The sequence below is a fragment of the Daldinia vernicosa genome (assembly GCF_022497035.1).
Source record: "Daldinia vernicosa strain CBS 139.73 unplaced genomic scaffold F5Y00scaffold_19, whole genome shotgun sequence".
NCBI lineage: Eukaryota > Fungi > Ascomycota > Sordariomycetes > Xylariales > Hypoxylaceae > Daldinia > Daldinia vernicosa.
In genome coordinates this window covers 337,883-355,353 of record NW_025953935.1, presented here as the reverse complement: position 1 = coordinate 355,353, position 17,471 = coordinate 337,883, and the positions used below count along the sequence as shown (strand labels likewise).

Here is a 17,471-nt window from a genome sequence, read left to right as displayed (position 1 = left end):
AAGATAGCACAGACGGCCGAACGCTATTCGCTTGGCCTCGGCCGATTCAGGATGCATCCACCATGTATCATGTCATCATTCATTATTCTCACTTATCTTAGTTATACTCTAGTGAACTAAGTTAATATTCTTAGTTACCTAACTACCTAGTATTCGTGATGAATCAATAGTTTAAAACAAAATCCGATATAAAGAATAGTAAATTTAATTCGGAGGAATTCAGCCTCATAGTCGTATTATAAACTGTAAGCTATCAAGATGCCAACTCGATATCAATAGGTATTTTCCAACTGTTGGGGGGTTATCTTTCTTGAAGATGGTATGTAACGTCGTCTCTGATAAACTCCACCGTATGCAATGCAGACGCTTCCGTCCTACCCTATCGGCCAAATGCGTATGTTGATTGGTGACCGATAAATTCCAATCTCACAAAAAATGACTTTTCGGGCGCCGAGAGCCCCACACCAAACGCCAGTTAACCATGGTACATAGTAGTGTCCATGATAATGCTAGGACCACTAGAAGAAAAAAAAAAAACGCCGATATCATGCTAGGATTTTAATGTCGATGAGTGTGTCTGTTTGTTTGCTTGTGTTTGCTTCAGGGAAAACGTCAACTCTCGTTTCGTCACCGCCTTTCGTTGTAACGGATTGCCGAACTGTCTTTCTCCTGCGCACGTCCCATCGCGATTACAACTGTGTTCTTGCAAACGCCGTAACTACAACATTCTTCTGCTGGCATCGCTCCGCTAAGAATCGCATCTCGTTTTGACTAGATAAGTGTTAGTACCAGTATAATGTCGGCGTAGTTACTCCTTTACGCAAACTCACGTCTGGACACATGATGGGCGAGCCGTTTACCAGAGCCCCTAATAACGAGAGAGCCGTTATGACCGGTAATAAGAAGTTGAAGTGCATCTTTGATGATTTCGCTACGCCGTAACCCAGAGATATCCAACAGTCACGAAAAGAGACTGAAAGTTGGCGGGTTGCCTCTATTTGATAATTTAAACTCGAAGGATCAACGTAATTTAGGTAGTTAGATGGAAGAATCCTCCTTGGCGATCTTCTAAGATGAGACGTAACAAGTGGACGTTAAGTAACATGGATTATAAGAGAGAAGGATCCGACAAGACGACAGATTCACAATAAATAGATGAGAGGCGGCACTCCGTAATATAATAAATAGGAAATCGACGGACGGATACCCGCTAAGCTTAGACTGGAGACTAGATAGAACCAAGAACTCGGGGATATGCAGCAGCTCTTTCGCCTTATGCACGCCACAGTAACCGCTTACACGTGTGAGCTGAAAGCCCGATGGACTGACTTACTATACGTAGTATTATGCGGCTATCGTAGCCAGGATACGCTCAGATGCTCTAAGATGTGACCGCGGCTGAAGACGCTGAGTGATCCAGAGCCTGTGGCTGTGATTCCATTACCGGGGGGACATGACGAAAAGGTGACTTAAACCCTCCCGGAAAACTAACAGTTTGCGGACGGACCTGTCAGACACGCAAACGGGGCTGCTGACAAGGAATTGTCATCTACGTTCCAGCGACTCCGAGCGGAAGACACGGAAAATCGAGTGGCTGAAAATTGATACCTTTTTTTTCGTCGAGGCTCCCGGGGCTTTGGCCATTTTGCCAAGAGTATTGGACAGTTTTGAATGACTCGTACCGGTAACCTAGTTCGATAAATGAGAACTACTAATAAAGTCGCTAGGGGAGATACGAGAGTTGGCCAGGCGAGGGCTAGGTAATAGCCTTTTACCTCGAAGATGGGAAGGCCGTAAAATTGACGGCGGTGCTTAGGTATGGATGGAAGAACGTTTCGAGAAGAAAAAAATAGCAACATACATACATACGAATGGAACTAAACCGTATCCGGATGGTGAGACTCCACTACAGGAGCGGGATGGGATGGAATGGCCGAAGCTACCTCTTTAAAGTTTAAAATGTTCGTTCCGGAAAAGTTCTATTGGGAAAGATTCTAATAGGTACCCCACTTTCAAGTGGTGGAAATCTTATATATGCCCTCATTACCATTGCTCCTTCCCAGAGGCCCGACCGCCTACACTATGTAGGCTATTAGAATCTACCTAGTTGGATAAATACGATAAATATAGTTTAGTATGTATTATGTAATCGAAGATACGACATAAATATCCACTATCACATGTAACATTGCTCCTAAAGTCAACTAAATCGAACTTTCCATATCCGCGCTTACTACTTGACTTGTGACTTATAGAAATCTCAACTACAATCATCGCAAACTCTAGTAATAGTAGTAGTAGTAAGTTGCAAATGAGACGGTAACGGCGAATAGTTATATAAGCAACCACCACCGAATACTACCTGTGTTAAAACTTAGAAAGCGGTTGATAAAACTTCACCCTCCCTCTCCGTGTCGACTTACTAAAATACTTCTATTTATATATATAGTTCTGGGCGAACAGCGCACGGATGGATATGCGACCGGAAGACATATCTCGGGAGAAAATATGAGAGTACCTAAGGTAGGTAACCACCTAAGTTATGTGAAAAGTCATTCTCGTTTTCTAGATTGGCTCGTACGTGAACTTTAGGAGAGCTGAGCTGGGTCTTTCTTAGACTCGACGTGAGAAGGTAGAGACGATGGTGATAGCAAGGTAAGGAAGGTAAGGCGCTACGTTGCTCTCTGGACACCTGGATACCTACCCGGTACCTTAGGTAAGGTTTCCATTGCCTTTACCCTACTGCTTCCTAAGCTATTATGATCAACTCATCAAGATCATCTCAAGCTTATCGAACCATTTCGCTTGCTCTGCTCTCGACAAGCCCGGAGAATCATTCTCGTATTAGTAGTACCTATACTATTGGGTTGATCAAATAGTTAAACAACGGATTGAGACACGACGGAGGACGAGCATGATACTGAATATTTCTACCATAGGAGACGCCAGCACTTATTCCCCCCCCTCGAAATGGCACCACCTGAGATACTCCCGTCTCTATGGTTCGCGCTCCCGCCGGGCTGGGACCATTGGGAACCAGCTATTGTTCTAGTACCAGCAGTGTTTACGCCAAACATTTGGGCTCCCTCCACCGACTATAGCCGCGAGGATGACCAAGTCATGATTTACGATGTGAGTTTCGTACCATCATTCACCTCTTCTTAGCAGGTAGTTAACCCCGTTTCAGCTGCGAAGTCTCGGACGAGGGTTTCTATATCCACTGGCGATGTACAGCACGGAGCAGATCGTGCTGATTCCTGCTAATATTCTCTCCGCGATTATCACCGACTGGCACCGCTGTCCGGTCTTGAGCATGCGCCAAACGTCGCGAAACTATATATCACGCATCTCCCCTCACCTGGTGGCTAAGTAGGGCCCAAATGTCACCGAGTTCGAGGCGGACATGATGTGGTATATCCAGGGGATAGAGGGGCTGAGAGACTGCGTCCCCAAGGTCCACCTGGTCTTCCGCGATCCCCGCACAAAGTATATATGCTTCATCATGGACTACATTGACGGACCCAACCTCTGCAAGATCTGGTCTGATATTCCCGAGGATAGCCGGGCTCACATATCCTTCCAAATCTATTCATTAATCAAGCTAATGCAAGCAAACACCTCCCGGTATCCCGGCCCCGTAGGATTGGGCCGCTCCCGGGTGTTTATGCACCCAACACTCGCTTCCCGCGTCGCTTTTGACAAGCAGCAATACGAAGCTCATCTCGGACGCTTAGTTGACATGGTCAACGCCCAACGAGGACCGGCGGCCGCTCCACTTGTCAAGGTAGAGGTAGATGAACTCGTTCTGGGGAACATGCGACTGGATCCAAGCAGCTTTGTCCGCGACGAGGTGGGCAGGATCTGGATAGTAGGTTGGAGTAGGGGTGGCTTTTACGTGCCTGCGGCCGAGCTGGCGATCAGCATCTATCTCACGTCTGAGCGATTCGACCTGATCCTATTCATGCTCCACATGGTCTGGGAGGATAGACGGCAGGAGGTAGATGCGTTGGTGGCGGTGGCCAGGTACATCGATAAAGGCACGTACTGAGCGCCGCCTTCCACGGGGTTGACAAGGAGGGAGCGGAGGCATGATCAAAAGTACATACAATGCAAGCGGAAGTATACTAAAAGTAGTAGTCGCTACCTACTAGGTAAATACGTCTCAATAAGACTAACTTGGCGTTTACGGCCCGTTCTCCTCGGATTGCGATATAGACCTAGGTAAGCAGTTGAATTAGACGACGTCCTGTTTGCGGCCCGGGCCAGGGATGCTCCTTGTCCGGGGCCGGATAGTGGCTTTAGCAGAAAGATGTTTAGACGTACAATACATAGCGGTCTGGCGAAAAAGCGCGGCATATATAAGGTTAGGTACCTTAGGTAGGTAGGTAGGTAAGTAGGTAGGTAGGTAATATAGCGCGGCGGTTCGGAAAGATCCAGGCCAGGCCTGCCGTCACACGGGAGAGCGGGGAGGAAGGGGGTGGAGGGTGGTTACGTGCCGCGAGGATGGGCTGCGGGTTTCCGCCGTCTTGCAACGTGGACGAAACACGAGGTTTCCGGATTCCGGGATGGTACAGACTAGGTTAGGTAGGTAGGTAATGTGGATAGGATACGCCTGAGCATGGCTTCGGGCATTGTGTGCTCGTTGCTGCTTAATATCTATCCATGCCTTTTCATATATTTTATACTATGTATGGGTGGTATAGAGGCAAGCAGGGATTAACCATGATGTTTTGGGTCGTAGCTGATGCTACCGCCTCGGCTCTCCTTCGTTCAACATGCTGTCGTGGTCGGCCGGGTCTATATATTTATTCCTATACCTATACCTATACGGCTTGACTTTGGATTTTTTTGATTTTTTGATTTTCTTTTTCGTCTCACGTGTATGTGTTTGGCGTGCAGGATGCGGTAACTAGGTAGGTAATATATTCCAGACGATGGGAATAATCTCGCGTTTGGTTTCAAGGCATCCGTACGTCAAGGGCAGCAACAACAACAGCCAATGGTATGAGATATGTAATAGTATTTAATATTTAGTATTCCTGCGGACTCTTGTCCCATCTGTGGGGGACTTTCAGCTGAGTGCAATACCCAATACCCAATACCCACCGGATGCCAAGGATGGGGTTGCGAATAAGCTTTTGGTCCCTAGATCTTGGGGCTGCAGATCTAATATTAGGTTGAACTATTTATTGATTTATTACGTAAATACGTACCAAACACTGTGTTGATTTGATACTTTGAAGACGGCCGATTCCGTTTTAGTATTTGTGTCCTCGGAGTTGAGCGAGGGGCTTTTTTTTTTTTTTTTTTTTTTGGTAAAAACTAATACCGGCCTGCCTATTCGAGTTATACCTTTCAAGCATGTCGGTCGCCGACGAAGCTGGGCTTATGTAGAGATAACGAGTTGGTTGGTTGGTTGGCTGATTGATAACGAGAAGCCTCGGGATGTGGTAAGTATGTACCTATGTATATACTGTGGGTTATGACTTATCGTCCAATCACGGCGTTGCATGGCGGTCGAAATGCGATGCGGGCGGTCAGGATGTCTCATTGGGTTCGAGTTGATCCTTGATCCTAGTAGCTTTAGCTTCTTCAGCTGCAATTGCTTTGGTTCTATTCGGTCCTGATTTGAGATATTGAATGCTCGATTTGATTGATACCTAGTGTAAAAAGATAAAATAACGAGGTAGATGTGGTTTTTAAAGAATTGCAATTAATGAGGAAGAAAGGTATATTATATATTAGACTATTTCGAGATGGGCCTTCATGACGCACATGTAACTCATTGGAGCTCTGGCATTTCATAGGTAGCATGCGATGCGAGCAATTGCTTTGTCTTTTCAAACTGCCTCTCTCTCTATCTCTTAGACTTATACCATTGAATTATCAGGGTTTATCGTGTGAACCGTCGTCTTACCCCGAACTTATTTAGCTCTTACTTCTGAACCCATCGTTGTCTTCCCCACGATCTCTAGGTAACATTTCCTCACTCGGAGGAGAGAGAGAGAGAGAGAGAGAGACAGAGAGAGAGCTATAGTTTAATTAATAGTGACTGAATACATCTTTGTCATTATTCTCCTAGGTTGGCTTTTGTTAGTCTTGCGCTTCAATAATATTCCAGGTGTCTACATCTGCCTGCTGTCTTGTTATATAATACTCACAACGAAGCTACTACATACATACATACCCACATACATACATCATGAGAATTCGACTTTGTTTACCACATCCTATGACTACCTACCTTCCCTAACATGATAGTGAATGTCCGGTCCACCTCTTATCGCCGCAACCCACGTCCCGCACCATGTGTCAGGGTTTGCACATCTCGTCGTCCCTGTCGACACCTGCTTCTTATCTCGACAGGCAACCAATAACAATCCCAGCTGTCAATAGCTGTCGGTTCCGTTCATTTATTTTTTTCCCTACCTTGCGTCGTCCCTCTTTTTTTCAGGTAGGTACACAAATTCCTGACGTACCGTACCTTAAGGTGCACACATACATGTACATACAGCTCAGCTGCATGCCCAGCCCAATCTACTACTCATCCTGCAAAGCTAGCCTTACCCTGTGTCACCGGTAAGCATATTCTAGCTTCTCGCAAAGACGCCGCTCTAATTCGTCCCGAGGTATTTTAATTCTTCTTCTTCTTCTTCGTCTTGTCCGGCTGGTCGGCGTGTTCCGATCTTTTTTTTTATTCTTCTTTGGTCTCAACTTAACTTAACTTATCCCTTTTCGCCTGTCCCTCCATCTATCGCCGGCTACGATGGATGCGGAGTTGTCCTAGAGAAGGACGGGAATTAACTGACGACAAGCGCTGCAGAGCAAAGCTACAGCTTCAGCTACCTCAGCTCCAACTACCTTAGATACTTCAATCGACAACCCGCAGCAAACTCTAAGTCTAAGTGGGCAGATTAATTAGGTATATTTACCTATTTCCGCGCCTCGCTACTGACGCGGCGGGATCGAACCTACTGCAGCTATTAGCTACATAGTAGCTGACTTACACAACCCGGCTGGCCAATCATCATCCCTCCCCTCGCCAGCTTTCTCTCTCCTCCCCCCCGCCCCCTTCTCGACGCGCAAAATGTCGCTAAATAGAAATATGAGGGCTGACGACGTCGAATCCGAGCGCAAGGCTAAGGGTCCTGATATCGACTATGGCTTCGGCTACGTTAGCGACAGCAATGCCGTTCACAGCCAGGAACTCACCGCGGGCGAGTCCGTGTATGCTAAGCTCCAGCGCTTCGCGGGTAAATTTGGCGTCGAGCAGAGAGGCATTGAGCGTGTTCCTAGTGATGAGAGGACGGATTCGAGTATGACCCAGGTCGGCACACTGGTATGCGATCTACAGACCCCCTTGGGTTTTCTTACTGACATGGTGTAGTGGTTCTCGGCCAATATGGTCGTCTCGTCGTTTGCGATTGGCGCTCTTGCGCGTCCCGTCTTTAACCTAGGGTTCGTAGACAGCGCCTTGACAATCATATTCATCAACCTCCTGGGTATAATGCCGGTCTGTTTCTTCTCAACCTTTGGGCCCCGATTCGGGCTGCGACAGATGGTTTTATCGCGGTTTTACTTTGGCTTCTACGGCGTCAAGTTAAGTAAGTTTAACTACAGAGAAAATAAACACCCTTGAAACTTATATCAGAAGCCTTTTTTTTCTAACCATGCCACTCTACAGTTGCCGTATTCAATATCCTGGCGTGTATTGGTTGGTCTGCAGTTAATGTCATAGTCGGCGCACAGTTCTTCCACGCGGTCAACGGAGATGTACCTGGCTGGGCTGGCATCCTGGTTATCTCCTTTGCGACACTAGCCATCTGCACATTCGGCTACAAAATCGTCCACGCCTACGAGAAGTGGTCCTGGATCCCGGTATTCGTCATGTTCATGATCGTATTGGGTACCTTTGCCCACTCCGGCGAATTCAACAGCTTACTTCCGCTCGAGACCGGACCCAGTGAAGCAGGTGGCATACTATCTTTCGCGGCATCGGTATATGGTTTTGCTACGGGATGGACATCCTACGCTGCTGATTACACAGTGTACCAACCGGTGAACCGTTCCCGGAGATCTATCTTCCTATTTACTTTCGCCGGCTTGTTTGTCGCTCTGTGTTTTACCGAGCTTCTCGGTGCTGCCGTAGCCACAGCTATGGCTACGAACGAAACCTATGTCGAAGCCTATGAGGACGCGCATATCGGTGGCCTGCTAGCTCAGGTCCTCGTACCGCGTCTCGGCCGCTTCGGCGAGTTCTGCGTCGTGATGCTGGGCCTCTCCATCATTGGGAACAACTGCCCGAACGCATACTCGGTCTCGTTGTCGCTACAAGTATTATCAGAGAAGACGCAGCGTGTACCGCGCTTCGTCTGGACTTTACTCGGCACGGCCGTATACATCGCCATCGCAATCCCGGGGTATGATCACTTCGAGGATACGCTTGAAAGCTTCATGCTTATCATTGGTTACTGGCTAGCCATCTACGAGGGTGTTTCCTTGACGGAGCACTTCGTTTTCCGGCGCGGCTCTTTCACCCGGTATAATCCTGAGGACTACGCTAACCCCTCCCGCTTGCCCCCCGGTTTCGCCGCCGTCACGGCATTTTGTGTAGGTGTTGGTGGCGCCGTGCTAGGAATGGCGCAGCAGTGGTTCACAGGTCCCATAGGCAAGCTGTGTGGTGCTGCACCGTTCGGCGGCGACGCGGGCTTCGAATTGGCATTTGGGTTTGCGGCAGTAAGCTATCTTGGCCTTAGATCGATCGAGAGGGCGTACTTTGGCAGGTAGGGGGGAACATACATTTTAGATACCTACCTAGGTATACATTGGTACACTAGATTTTAGGGTCACGGCTTGAGTAGTTATTAGGTACCAATGAGGTTCTGTGTGTGTCATTTGCCACACATACCTATCTAGAGGGCGAGGTGTAAAGAGTGTATAGTACGATGTAAGATGGTGGGGGTAACGAGATGAGACCAGTTGGGATGACATTAGCATAGATTGGTTCGATACTCCTTTGGAATGATGAGAAGTGATGATAAAGACCTTGTAGACTTTCTGACGTGTTCTTGTTGATGTACTTGATCGGCTTGTTTTTTTTTGTATAAGGGACTATTGATGATCTTGGGATGACGATTTATTGGGATATATCAGATAAGTTGTTGATGTCCCTGGTTAGGACATAGCTAGGTAGGTACCTACCACTCAATTTACCTAATTACTGAGGGTAAAACGTAGCAAATTTCCTAGGTAGAGAATTGGTTCTCTAATCTGTTTGTATACTTTCAAAGTATAGGGGTTGAATACTGTTGGACAATGTAACGCTTCAAGAGATTTGCTTCACCCTGGATTATCTATAGCTTATCCTTGTAAGGCAAACTGTTATTATAAGCATGGCAATCAAAGAGTCAGTCACAAGGATGTTGATGCCTATTGCGCCGTATCAGACAGATAGTAAATTATGTTATTAAGCCAGAGAATCATTATAATTTTGATTCCTTCGCAACCCTACGCAACAAAAGCAATTGGTATGTGTCCCCCGTACTCCGGAGGAGTCCTGAACGCCGGTGAACATGCTCAGCGCGGGAACATTTCCAATAGGAGAACGACCCAGACCGTGGCTGCCCACATAACTCGGAACTCGCGTTTTCACTTGTTCCCCCTAAACATAATCTGGACTTTAAAGAAAACCAGCGCATCATTGTTGTAGACCCCCAACAGCTCATCTTCACATAGATATCCTATCATTCGTCAATAGCCTATGGCCATCTTTGCCTAAATCTTAACGCCACGTACGAAATATACCGCTCGTTAGCTTAAAACTTATAGGTGAGAATCCCGCGTAGGAGGGTTCAAGCCCATCAACAACTCTTGCGACGCCGCCCATATTGCTTCCAGTTTACATCCCTGCTCTATATAACTTTCTCTTGCCCGTCTTGCCTCAGGGTCATCATTGAAACGATTGGTAGGCTGGAAACGCACATGCATATTCTTCAGTGCCTTGGATGGGTCTCGGTCGGATTGTGTTGATTGAGGATTGGCCTTTCTAGCCACCTCAGCCCCCTTCCGGTGCCGCTGAAAATCCTCTTTGGAGGTGGGGAGCCCATCATGTTTCCCAAGTTGCCTCAAAAACTGAGAAATCTGTTCATCCACACTTTTATCTGCCTAAGAATAAAACTGTGACTTTTGAAAGCTCTCAGGAGAGATATCTCCTGCTTTACTAGTGACGACCGGTGGCTTGGGGGCAGTCTTCCCAGATGACGCAGGTTCGCTCGGAGCTGCTTTGATGGCAGCGATGGGTTGGCCAGGTCTCTTAGCCACTTCTAGGAATGTTGCAGGCAGATATCCGAGGCGTCCATCCCGAGCTCGGCAGCGCCACCACTCGCTAGGATTCCCTAAAGGATCGCTCTTGCTTAGGACTGCAATAAAATCGCCTTTTTTAACGGCGAGATCGACTCCCTGGGTAGCATTGCCGGCTTCAGGGGTAAAGTCGTAGAGGACACGGCAGAATTCAAGGTTGTTAGGATCGAGAGGCGCGTTCTGACTTGAAAATTCAAGGCGCTTACGCTCCTCCTGCCGAGCAAGCGATTGGATGATCTTGTTCATAACGTAAGGCAAACCAAAGGCGGCAAGGAGGAAGAAAATGAGAGGCTTCCGGCTGGCTTTAGGTTGTCCTCCAGCACCACCAGATGGGGCTTGACGGCCTTCGAAGCGGGCGAAGGCTGCCGGTGTGAGTGCCATAGCGTCAACAGGGGGTGGACGACCAGTCAACTTCGCAAAAAGTGTGCGAAACCATCGCATGATGGTAAAAATACCGAGGACCGATCCAAGGGTGTTGCGCAAGAGAGCAAACTGCTCGGCAACAGATATCATAGCTGTCACTTGGTTAGCGACTGGTTCATAATATATATATCTTGTACAACTTGACTTACCAAAGAAGCTTGAATGGGTTGCCATATATGTGCTTTCAAGCATCTGTGCAAAGCCACCGAAGGCGCCAACAATCCCCTCTAGCAGCTGGAAGGTGGCTTGGGTGCTATCGGTAACACGATTGGCCAGACTGCTGGGATTGTTCGGGTCGCCTGGCATCATGCCAGGCATTCCCCCATACATCCCACCACCGTACATGCTGGGCATACCACCATAGCCACCCATACCACCATACATTCCACCACCATAACCTCCATACCTATTGTAGGGTGGTGAATACGGGCTATATGCGGCATTATACGGCGCTCGACTATAGACCGACGCGTTCTGGTTCACGGCCGAGTTCAGCGAGTCGGGACGGGGAGGAATAGCCGGCATGCCCGGCACAGAAGGTGCAGCAGTTGTTGACGATGGCGTATTGATAGCATTCTGTGTCGGTGTCGCTGCTGAGGCAACAGGATTTGCTAGAATTAGGTAAGAAGTAAGTAACAGAAACAGTAAACAGTAATGACATGTGAAGTTGAAGTAACATTATAACATTATATAACTTACCAGATGCTGTCGCGCCTGCGCGCTCCCAAGGCTTAGGCGGCGAAGCCATTGTAATCGACACACCTTCAATTTATCAAGGTGTCCCAAGATACTATGAGAGACGACGTTACGAGCGAGTGGTTGCGACAAAGAGGGTTGAAAGTTGAAAGTTGCGAGTTGACGGTTAAAGATGGAGAGGCAAAAAGGTTAAAGGAAGGACCTCGGTATATTGGCATGGAATGCTCTAACAATCACACACCAGCCGCACCTTCCTTCGGCTATGGCCAAAGCGGTAAACGGTCCTTTGCACGTGATGTATTATTACTAAGCTAACGTCTCTTAGCAGTCAAGCAGTCAAGTTAAACTATAGACGTGACGCTTGGACCACGTGTTCTAAAGTCGCACAACTTTTGATAATGCAAGACTTGTTTCCTACATCACTAATTCATAACTACCTCTTATATAGGTAGTCACTTCCTTCTCGCAAAGTCAAAAAGCTTTCGAGTTCACTTCTTAACGCCACCCTTCGTTCGGTAGTTGATCGGACTCTCAGTTCCGACAAAGATGAAGCCATCATACATATAAGACACACCCAATGAAGGACCCCATTAGAGTAGCAAGCCATGGGCCATAAAACCACCACCCTGTTTGAAAAACTTCCGGGCCTCGATAGCCTGCTGCCCAGGCTACGACTCTTGGGCCAAAATCCGAAGCTGGATTCAGTGCTGATCCTATTGTGTATTCGAGAGTAAATTTTAGGGTAGTGACTAGAAGCCCAAGTACCTAAGTTTCCCTGTTAGCACTGTTGGTTAAAGACTATCGTAAGAGGGGATGTGACAGAATATCAGTATAAGCTAATCGAAATAGCTGGGTTCATATGAGCACCGGATACACCGCCGCCGAGGTAGATGCCAAACATCCAAGCAAAACCCCACGCCCAGCATGAAGTCTCATAGATACCATACTTAACATCCTGGGTAGCAGAGAGGTTTACAGACAGGGTTGCGCCTAACCCCATAAACACGGCTATTCCTGTCTGCGGACCTAGTTAATTCGAGCAGCTTAAAAAGAGCGCTGGAAAGACATACCGCAAGAAACTCAGCCAATGGCTCAGGATGCTTAGCTCGTATACGGGCCCACCAGTTACGGAACTCATCTGGGTCCCTATCCCCTTCCTCCACGTCGCCATGTTCCCGCTGGCCTAACGGTTCACTGTCGATTCCGTAATTGCGAAGGTCCTCTTTGTTACTTCTGTTAGTATCGTGCGTATCATTCGTACGCTCTCTGTGAGTGGAATTCTCTCCCCCTGGCTGATATTCGAAGACGGGTTGCCCGGCATCATTATATCTGTCACCATGAGTGACACCTTAGCCCAGCGGATTTTACGTGGCAAAGGCGCCCCGAGACTGAAAATTGGCTTCTTATTCGTCCGGCCATGCTATGGGTTCGCTTCGTAATACCCATCGTCAATCCATAGCAAAGGCTCTTCTCGCGAACCGTTGTTGGCTACTCTCCGTACCCCCTCTTTTGCTCGTTGGGCCTTGTTTGTAGTTGCCGGGTTGGATCTGCGACTCTGATTCGACTCTTTAGGATCGATAATACGTGGTAAGTTAGACCTGCGCTGGGATACGCTTGGGAGCTGATCTGAAACATTATCGGGTAGTTCTGCAAGAATTTCTGGCTCGAGACGTCTATCTTGACGGCCGAGGTCGGCTTCGGGATCCGTTCTTCTTCTAGGCGCCATTGTACTAACACGAACTAATTCGGATTTCAAATGAGCCGATAATTTCGTTAATTGAGTTGAAGTTACGATATGGATGATAACCCCTGGTCCTCTCGAGTCATTTCTGGGTGTTTATAACATGTCTCAGATGTTTCGTAGTCAAGTATAGCTACGACGTCCATTTTGAAGACTAAGCTAGGGACTACTTATAGGAGGTAGTGACGTCTTTCAAGAAGTGGGAAAACTAGTTTTGATTTAAGAAGGCAATGGTGATTAAACTCTCGATTGTTGCAAATATTTGCGAAATATGGAAGTCTTGGGCTGGCTATGCTCCTGAGGGCGATCTCTCCTCTTTACAAGATTCAAATCTGTCAAATCTCTTACCCAATAACACCCACCCGGACGAGATGCTCAGGCTTGGCGGCCAATATTGCCTCTACCCAATATTCTACATTAAGAAAATTACGGAAATAATTTTGCTATACTATTTATTCCCGTGATGGCATGGCGCCTCGATAGGGCTAACAACAACGAAAACAAAAACTCTTCTCATACATATAGCGGTTCACTCTATATTCGAGTGACGTCTTTAGGATCTGCCGGAGCCTATCCGCTTAACCGACAGCAGTTAAGCGCATGTATCGCCGCTCCACCATTGGAGCCGCAATCGATCCACCAATTGCCGGTACTCGGCTCGCCGTGGGGGTTATTTGGGGGCTCTAGCCCATTCGCTTGTTCCTGAGCTACCGTAGTGTAGACTCGCTCTGATTATTACGCAGTCGTGGCCGACTCTACTAGTTTTCATCAAGCTAACTACTTGTTCTGTCGAGAGGTTTACGCAAGACATCCGGTTCTAGGTACAGGTCGCCAAATATGCGAGGGACTTGGAATACGCACCGGTCTTGTCTGATCTTAACAGTCTACCTACCTTCCACGCGTAAACTACGATATTAAATACGGTCTACTTTTAAGCCTGCCTCTAACATCGGAGCATAACTAAGCTACGCCTCGGAGACGCCGGGGCGAACGACCTAGCCCTACGAATGCCGGGCCCTAGTGTAGATATTTCTCCGGAGTTAACGAAGTAAATGCTCTTGCGCTAACTATGACGTTTGATTTTAGTTTGGTGAGGCGGAGACGTATCTGTTTATGTTTATCTCAGGTAGGTAAATGGATATTTTTGACGTTCGTTGTCCCGACTTACGAGTCAATTAGCAACCACATTGAGGAGAGTTATCTTACCTTCGAGGTTAACTCAAAATTGTATTGTTTTATCTCTAGGCAACTAACGTTTATTTTGCCGAGGCTTCAGAGGCCATATGCCTCTTATAGATGCTCGTTGGCAAAGCTTCGGATTTATTGAGGCAAGTATGTTATGTTCACTGTCACGTTCAATATATCGAAGGGTCATTTACCACCCGTAAATCCTCTGGCCGATTACAGTATAGTGTCTCAACAGCGTTTAAGTATTAACGGTCATCCTTAAAATGTTTATCTGAAGTCTATCTTAAGGGGATTTTTATGCGATTATCTACCTTCCTAGGTAGCTAATTGCGCAACCTCCCTATTACACCTGGTTGAATAACCATCATCTCTCATCTTAGGACAGAGCGAATATGTAACCCATTAATAAACAGAAGTATATAATGATTTAAAAAAAATTCACAGCCTGCAAAATACCTAAGAATATAGACTTCCAACAGCTGATAAATATCCGCGAACCTACATAGCACCCGGGTATCCTTCTAGTTCCAAGAAAAGGGAAAAGGGGGAAGCAGTTTCACAACGCTGCATCGTATACTTTACCCCGAAGCATGCTCTATTACCGTCCACGGAGCAATCCTACGCAATGGCACGTGCCAGGAGCGTCTCCAGAACTCCAGAATTTGGGTTTCGATCCTTCTTCCCCCTACCCCTACCCCTACCCCTCAACAGTGTCGCACGTATATCGCTCGTGCGAAAATCGGCATTGTCCGACACACGATTCTGAAGCGATGTAGAAAGGTAAAGTGAGTACCTAGCGTAAAAGATGAAGGGGGGTTAGATATTATAAATTTATGTATGTATGATTGGCAAAGAATTACCCGAGTAAGTGCTGTCTGTAAAGAAGGTTGATTCTAAGGTTGATTCTAATAAGCTATTAACTACCTCCTAACTGTATGCTGTATATACATTAAAGGTACCTAGGCTATCGCGATAAATCCTAATACAACACAAGATAGAGGGTGTACAAGGTATACCATTGAAACATCGCCCGGGATGAAAGTTACCTCTGGGTCTGCGATCGGGAAGTAAGTAAATTAAGCGAAATATCACGGAACACCAGGTCTGTCTCGGGAGCAACCCAAGACCTCGCAGAGCCTCGCGGTATCACGACAAACCCCCGCGCAATCTTCTCAGCAGCAGACCTTCTTCTAACGCCCAAGGAATCCCAGCCGGCCCACCACCTCTAACATGCAGCTCGGTAGAATCTCACGCGTACCTAACCAACTTCACACTTCAAGCAAACACTTCGGGACGAGGTAACACCCCCTGATGTTGTAGAATCAAATCAAATCAAAATATGCAAAAAGGGGAATATCGGGTGCAGAAAAACACGTTGCAAAACTGCTCCTATATCCATCGTAGAAGACACATCAAAAAGCAAGTCCAGAAGCAGACGTCAACCGTCGTTCCCAGACCATCCACCCCTCCTTTCCTTTCCTCCTTTCCTCTTCCTCGTCACCCTCATCCCTCGTGACCGATCCGCCCCAAAATTTTTACGCGCCGAAGGTCATCAAGCTAAAGAGGCTGGTATCAGACTCATCGTTGATCATGTCCTCGACCTGGTCGGAGGTCAGGCTGGTGCCGGTCATGTCGAAGTCGTCATCGAGGACCTTGATAGAGGCGGTGGACGAGGCAGCCTGGAAGACGACGGCAACCTTCATGGTCTTGTTGGTCGGGCGGTCGAAGTAGTGAGAGTCACCAGTGCCGGCAGCGAAGTGGAAAGTCGACTTGGCCTTGGTGTCACCGGTGCGGAGGATCTCGATGATATCGGCCTCACCACAACCACCCTGTGTAGGGCTCGAGTTGTCACCAGCCCAGCAGCTGCAGCTGCTGTATTGTCCCGTTCGTGGAATGGCACCGTTTAGCAGCCAGTATGCGGGCATATCCATGTTCCAGCCAGTCTGGCCGCTCAGGGGCATAGAGAACTCGGTAAGGAAGACCTTGTTAGCACCACCGAATCCCTCTGCACAGCTGTTAGCACTCAACCTGATAATACTCTATTTCAAGAGGCAAACGTACTGTAAGCAACGGAGTCGGGGCGAACGGCACCACAGCTGTCATCGCACTTTTCATCAGAAGCGATAATGATTTCATTGTTGTCCTCGATACGGCAGTCCTTAAGAACGGTGGGGGAGGCAGCAGCCTTGGTGCCATCCTCGTTAGCGTAGGCCAAACTAGAACCCCAGACACTGCAAACAAGTTAGTCACCAGAACTTTCATTCGCGATTATTTCGCACTTACGTGTCCCAGGTACCAGAGATAGCTGGGTCACCAAGGTTACCGAGGAAAACGAGACCATCGGCGGTCTGGTCCTGAGCGTTGTAGTAGGCGATACGCTGGAAGTCGCCAGCAGGAACATCGACAGAGGCGGAACTAGACGACGACGGAGCTGCCGCTTTAGAGCTGCTGTCAGGTGTAGAGGCAGTAGGGTAAGCAGCAGGGGTCTCCGTAGCTGCGGAAGCCGGAGCGGTGGTAGAGGTCTCGGCGGCACTACCGAAATAATTGTTCACCCACGACACCACCTGGCCATCAATCGTGGCAACGACCATATCTTCGCGCTTCTCGGCCTTGGCGTGTTCGTGGTGCTTCTTGTGAAGGTGCTGGTGGCCATGGCGCTTGGAATGAGGTCTCTGGACCTCACGCTTGGACGCGCTCGAAGAAGGGGTGAAGACAGCGACGGTCTTCAGTTCGAGGGGACCTCGGAAGTGCATAGTCAACTGCGCTTGCGTTAGAAATGGGAAAATCCACCCGCGGCAGAGGAATTAGTACTCACATCCTCGTCGAACGGGGCAATGGGACCAGAGTAGTCCTTGTCCTCGAACGTGCATGTTCCAGTGTTGTCCATCTGGGCAACGGCGCGGTACTTGCCAGCGATGTCAAGGCCACTATACTTGATTTGCTTAACCGCATTAGGGCAGAAGTAGTTTCCGAACTCTTCAAAGGCGTCGCTACAGTAACCCGCGTTGACCGCCGAGGCCGTGGCCACGACGAGCGCGGTCGAGTACTTCATCGTGAGGGATCG

The 17,471-nt window shown here is 48.0% G+C and overlaps 7 protein-coding genes across 7 annotated transcripts; 2 read left to right on the top strand and 5 right to left on the bottom strand.

Annotated features, from left to right (window-relative positions):
• Positions 1–627: 627 nt before the first annotated feature.
• On the bottom strand, positions 628–917 carry F5Y00DRAFT_261410 (uncharacterized protein; the record flags this gene model as incomplete). The annotated part of the gene is made up of 2 exons (XM_048011201.1): positions 628–771; positions 831–917. 2 exons carry the CDS (start codon positions 915–917, stop codon positions 628–630), a joined length of 231 nt encoding a protein of 76 aa, XP_047865555.1.
• Positions 918–2,858: 1,941 nt separating this feature from the next.
• Positions 2,859–4,094, top strand: F5Y00DRAFT_55200 (uncharacterized protein). The gene is made up of 2 exons (XM_048013802.1): positions 2,859–3,132; positions 3,188–4,094. The coding sequence occupies exon 2, from the start codon at positions 3,404–3,406 to the stop codon at positions 4,046–4,048; it is 645 nt and encodes a 214-aa protein (XP_047865554.1). The 5' UTR covers positions 2,859–3,132; positions 3,188–3,403; the 3' UTR covers positions 4,049–4,094.
• Positions 4,095–4,509, bottom strand: F5Y00DRAFT_55167 (uncharacterized protein). Its single transcript, XM_048013800.1, has one exon. It carries the CDS (start codon positions 4,354–4,356, stop codon positions 4,141–4,143), a length of 216 nt encoding a protein of 71 aa, XP_047865553.1. The 5' UTR covers positions 4,357–4,509; the 3' UTR covers positions 4,095–4,140.
• Positions 4,510–6,388: 1,879 nt separating this feature from the next.
• On the top strand, positions 6,389–9,044 carry F5Y00DRAFT_235293 (purine-cytosine permease). Its single transcript, XM_048007538.1, has 4 exons — positions 6,389–6,579; positions 6,630–7,339; positions 7,388–7,604; positions 7,685–9,044. Exons 2-4 carry the CDS (start codon positions 7,088–7,090, stop codon positions 8,785–8,787), a joined length of 1,572 nt encoding a protein of 523 aa, XP_047865552.1. The 5' UTR covers positions 6,389–6,579; positions 6,630–7,087; the 3' UTR covers positions 8,788–9,044.
• A 1,031-nt stretch (positions 9,045–10,075) lies between these two features.
• F5Y00DRAFT_55120 (Peroxin 13, N-terminal region-domain-containing protein) lies at positions 10,076–11,708 on the bottom strand. Its single transcript, XM_048013798.1, has 3 exons — positions 11,482–11,708; positions 10,932–11,393; positions 10,076–10,874 (listed from the first exon to the last, which is right to left on the bottom strand). The coding sequence occupies exons 1-3, from the start codon at positions 11,528–11,530 to the stop codon at positions 10,165–10,167; spliced, it is 1,221 nt and encodes a 406-aa protein (XP_047865551.1). The 5' UTR covers positions 11,531–11,708; the 3' UTR covers positions 10,076–10,164.
• Positions 11,709–12,304: 596 nt separating this feature from the next.
• F5Y00DRAFT_261406 (uncharacterized protein) lies at positions 12,305–13,204 on the bottom strand (the record flags this gene model as incomplete). The annotated part of the gene is made up of 3 exons (XM_048011200.1): positions 12,305–12,496; positions 12,549–12,700; positions 12,958–13,204. 3 exons carry the CDS (start codon positions 13,202–13,204, stop codon positions 12,305–12,307), a joined length of 591 nt encoding a protein of 196 aa, XP_047865550.1.
• Positions 13,205–15,223: 2,019 nt separating this feature from the next.
• Positions 15,224–17,459, bottom strand: F5Y00DRAFT_269034 (putative TOS1-like glycosyl hydrolase-domain-containing protein; the record flags this gene model as incomplete). The annotated part of the gene is made up of 4 exons (XM_048012367.1): positions 15,224–16,412; positions 16,469–16,638; positions 16,691–17,166; positions 17,223–17,459. 4 exons carry the CDS (start codon positions 17,457–17,459, stop codon positions 15,943–15,945), a joined length of 1,353 nt encoding a protein of 450 aa, XP_047865549.1. The 3' UTR covers positions 15,224–15,942.
• Positions 17,460–17,471: the final 12 nt, after the last annotated feature.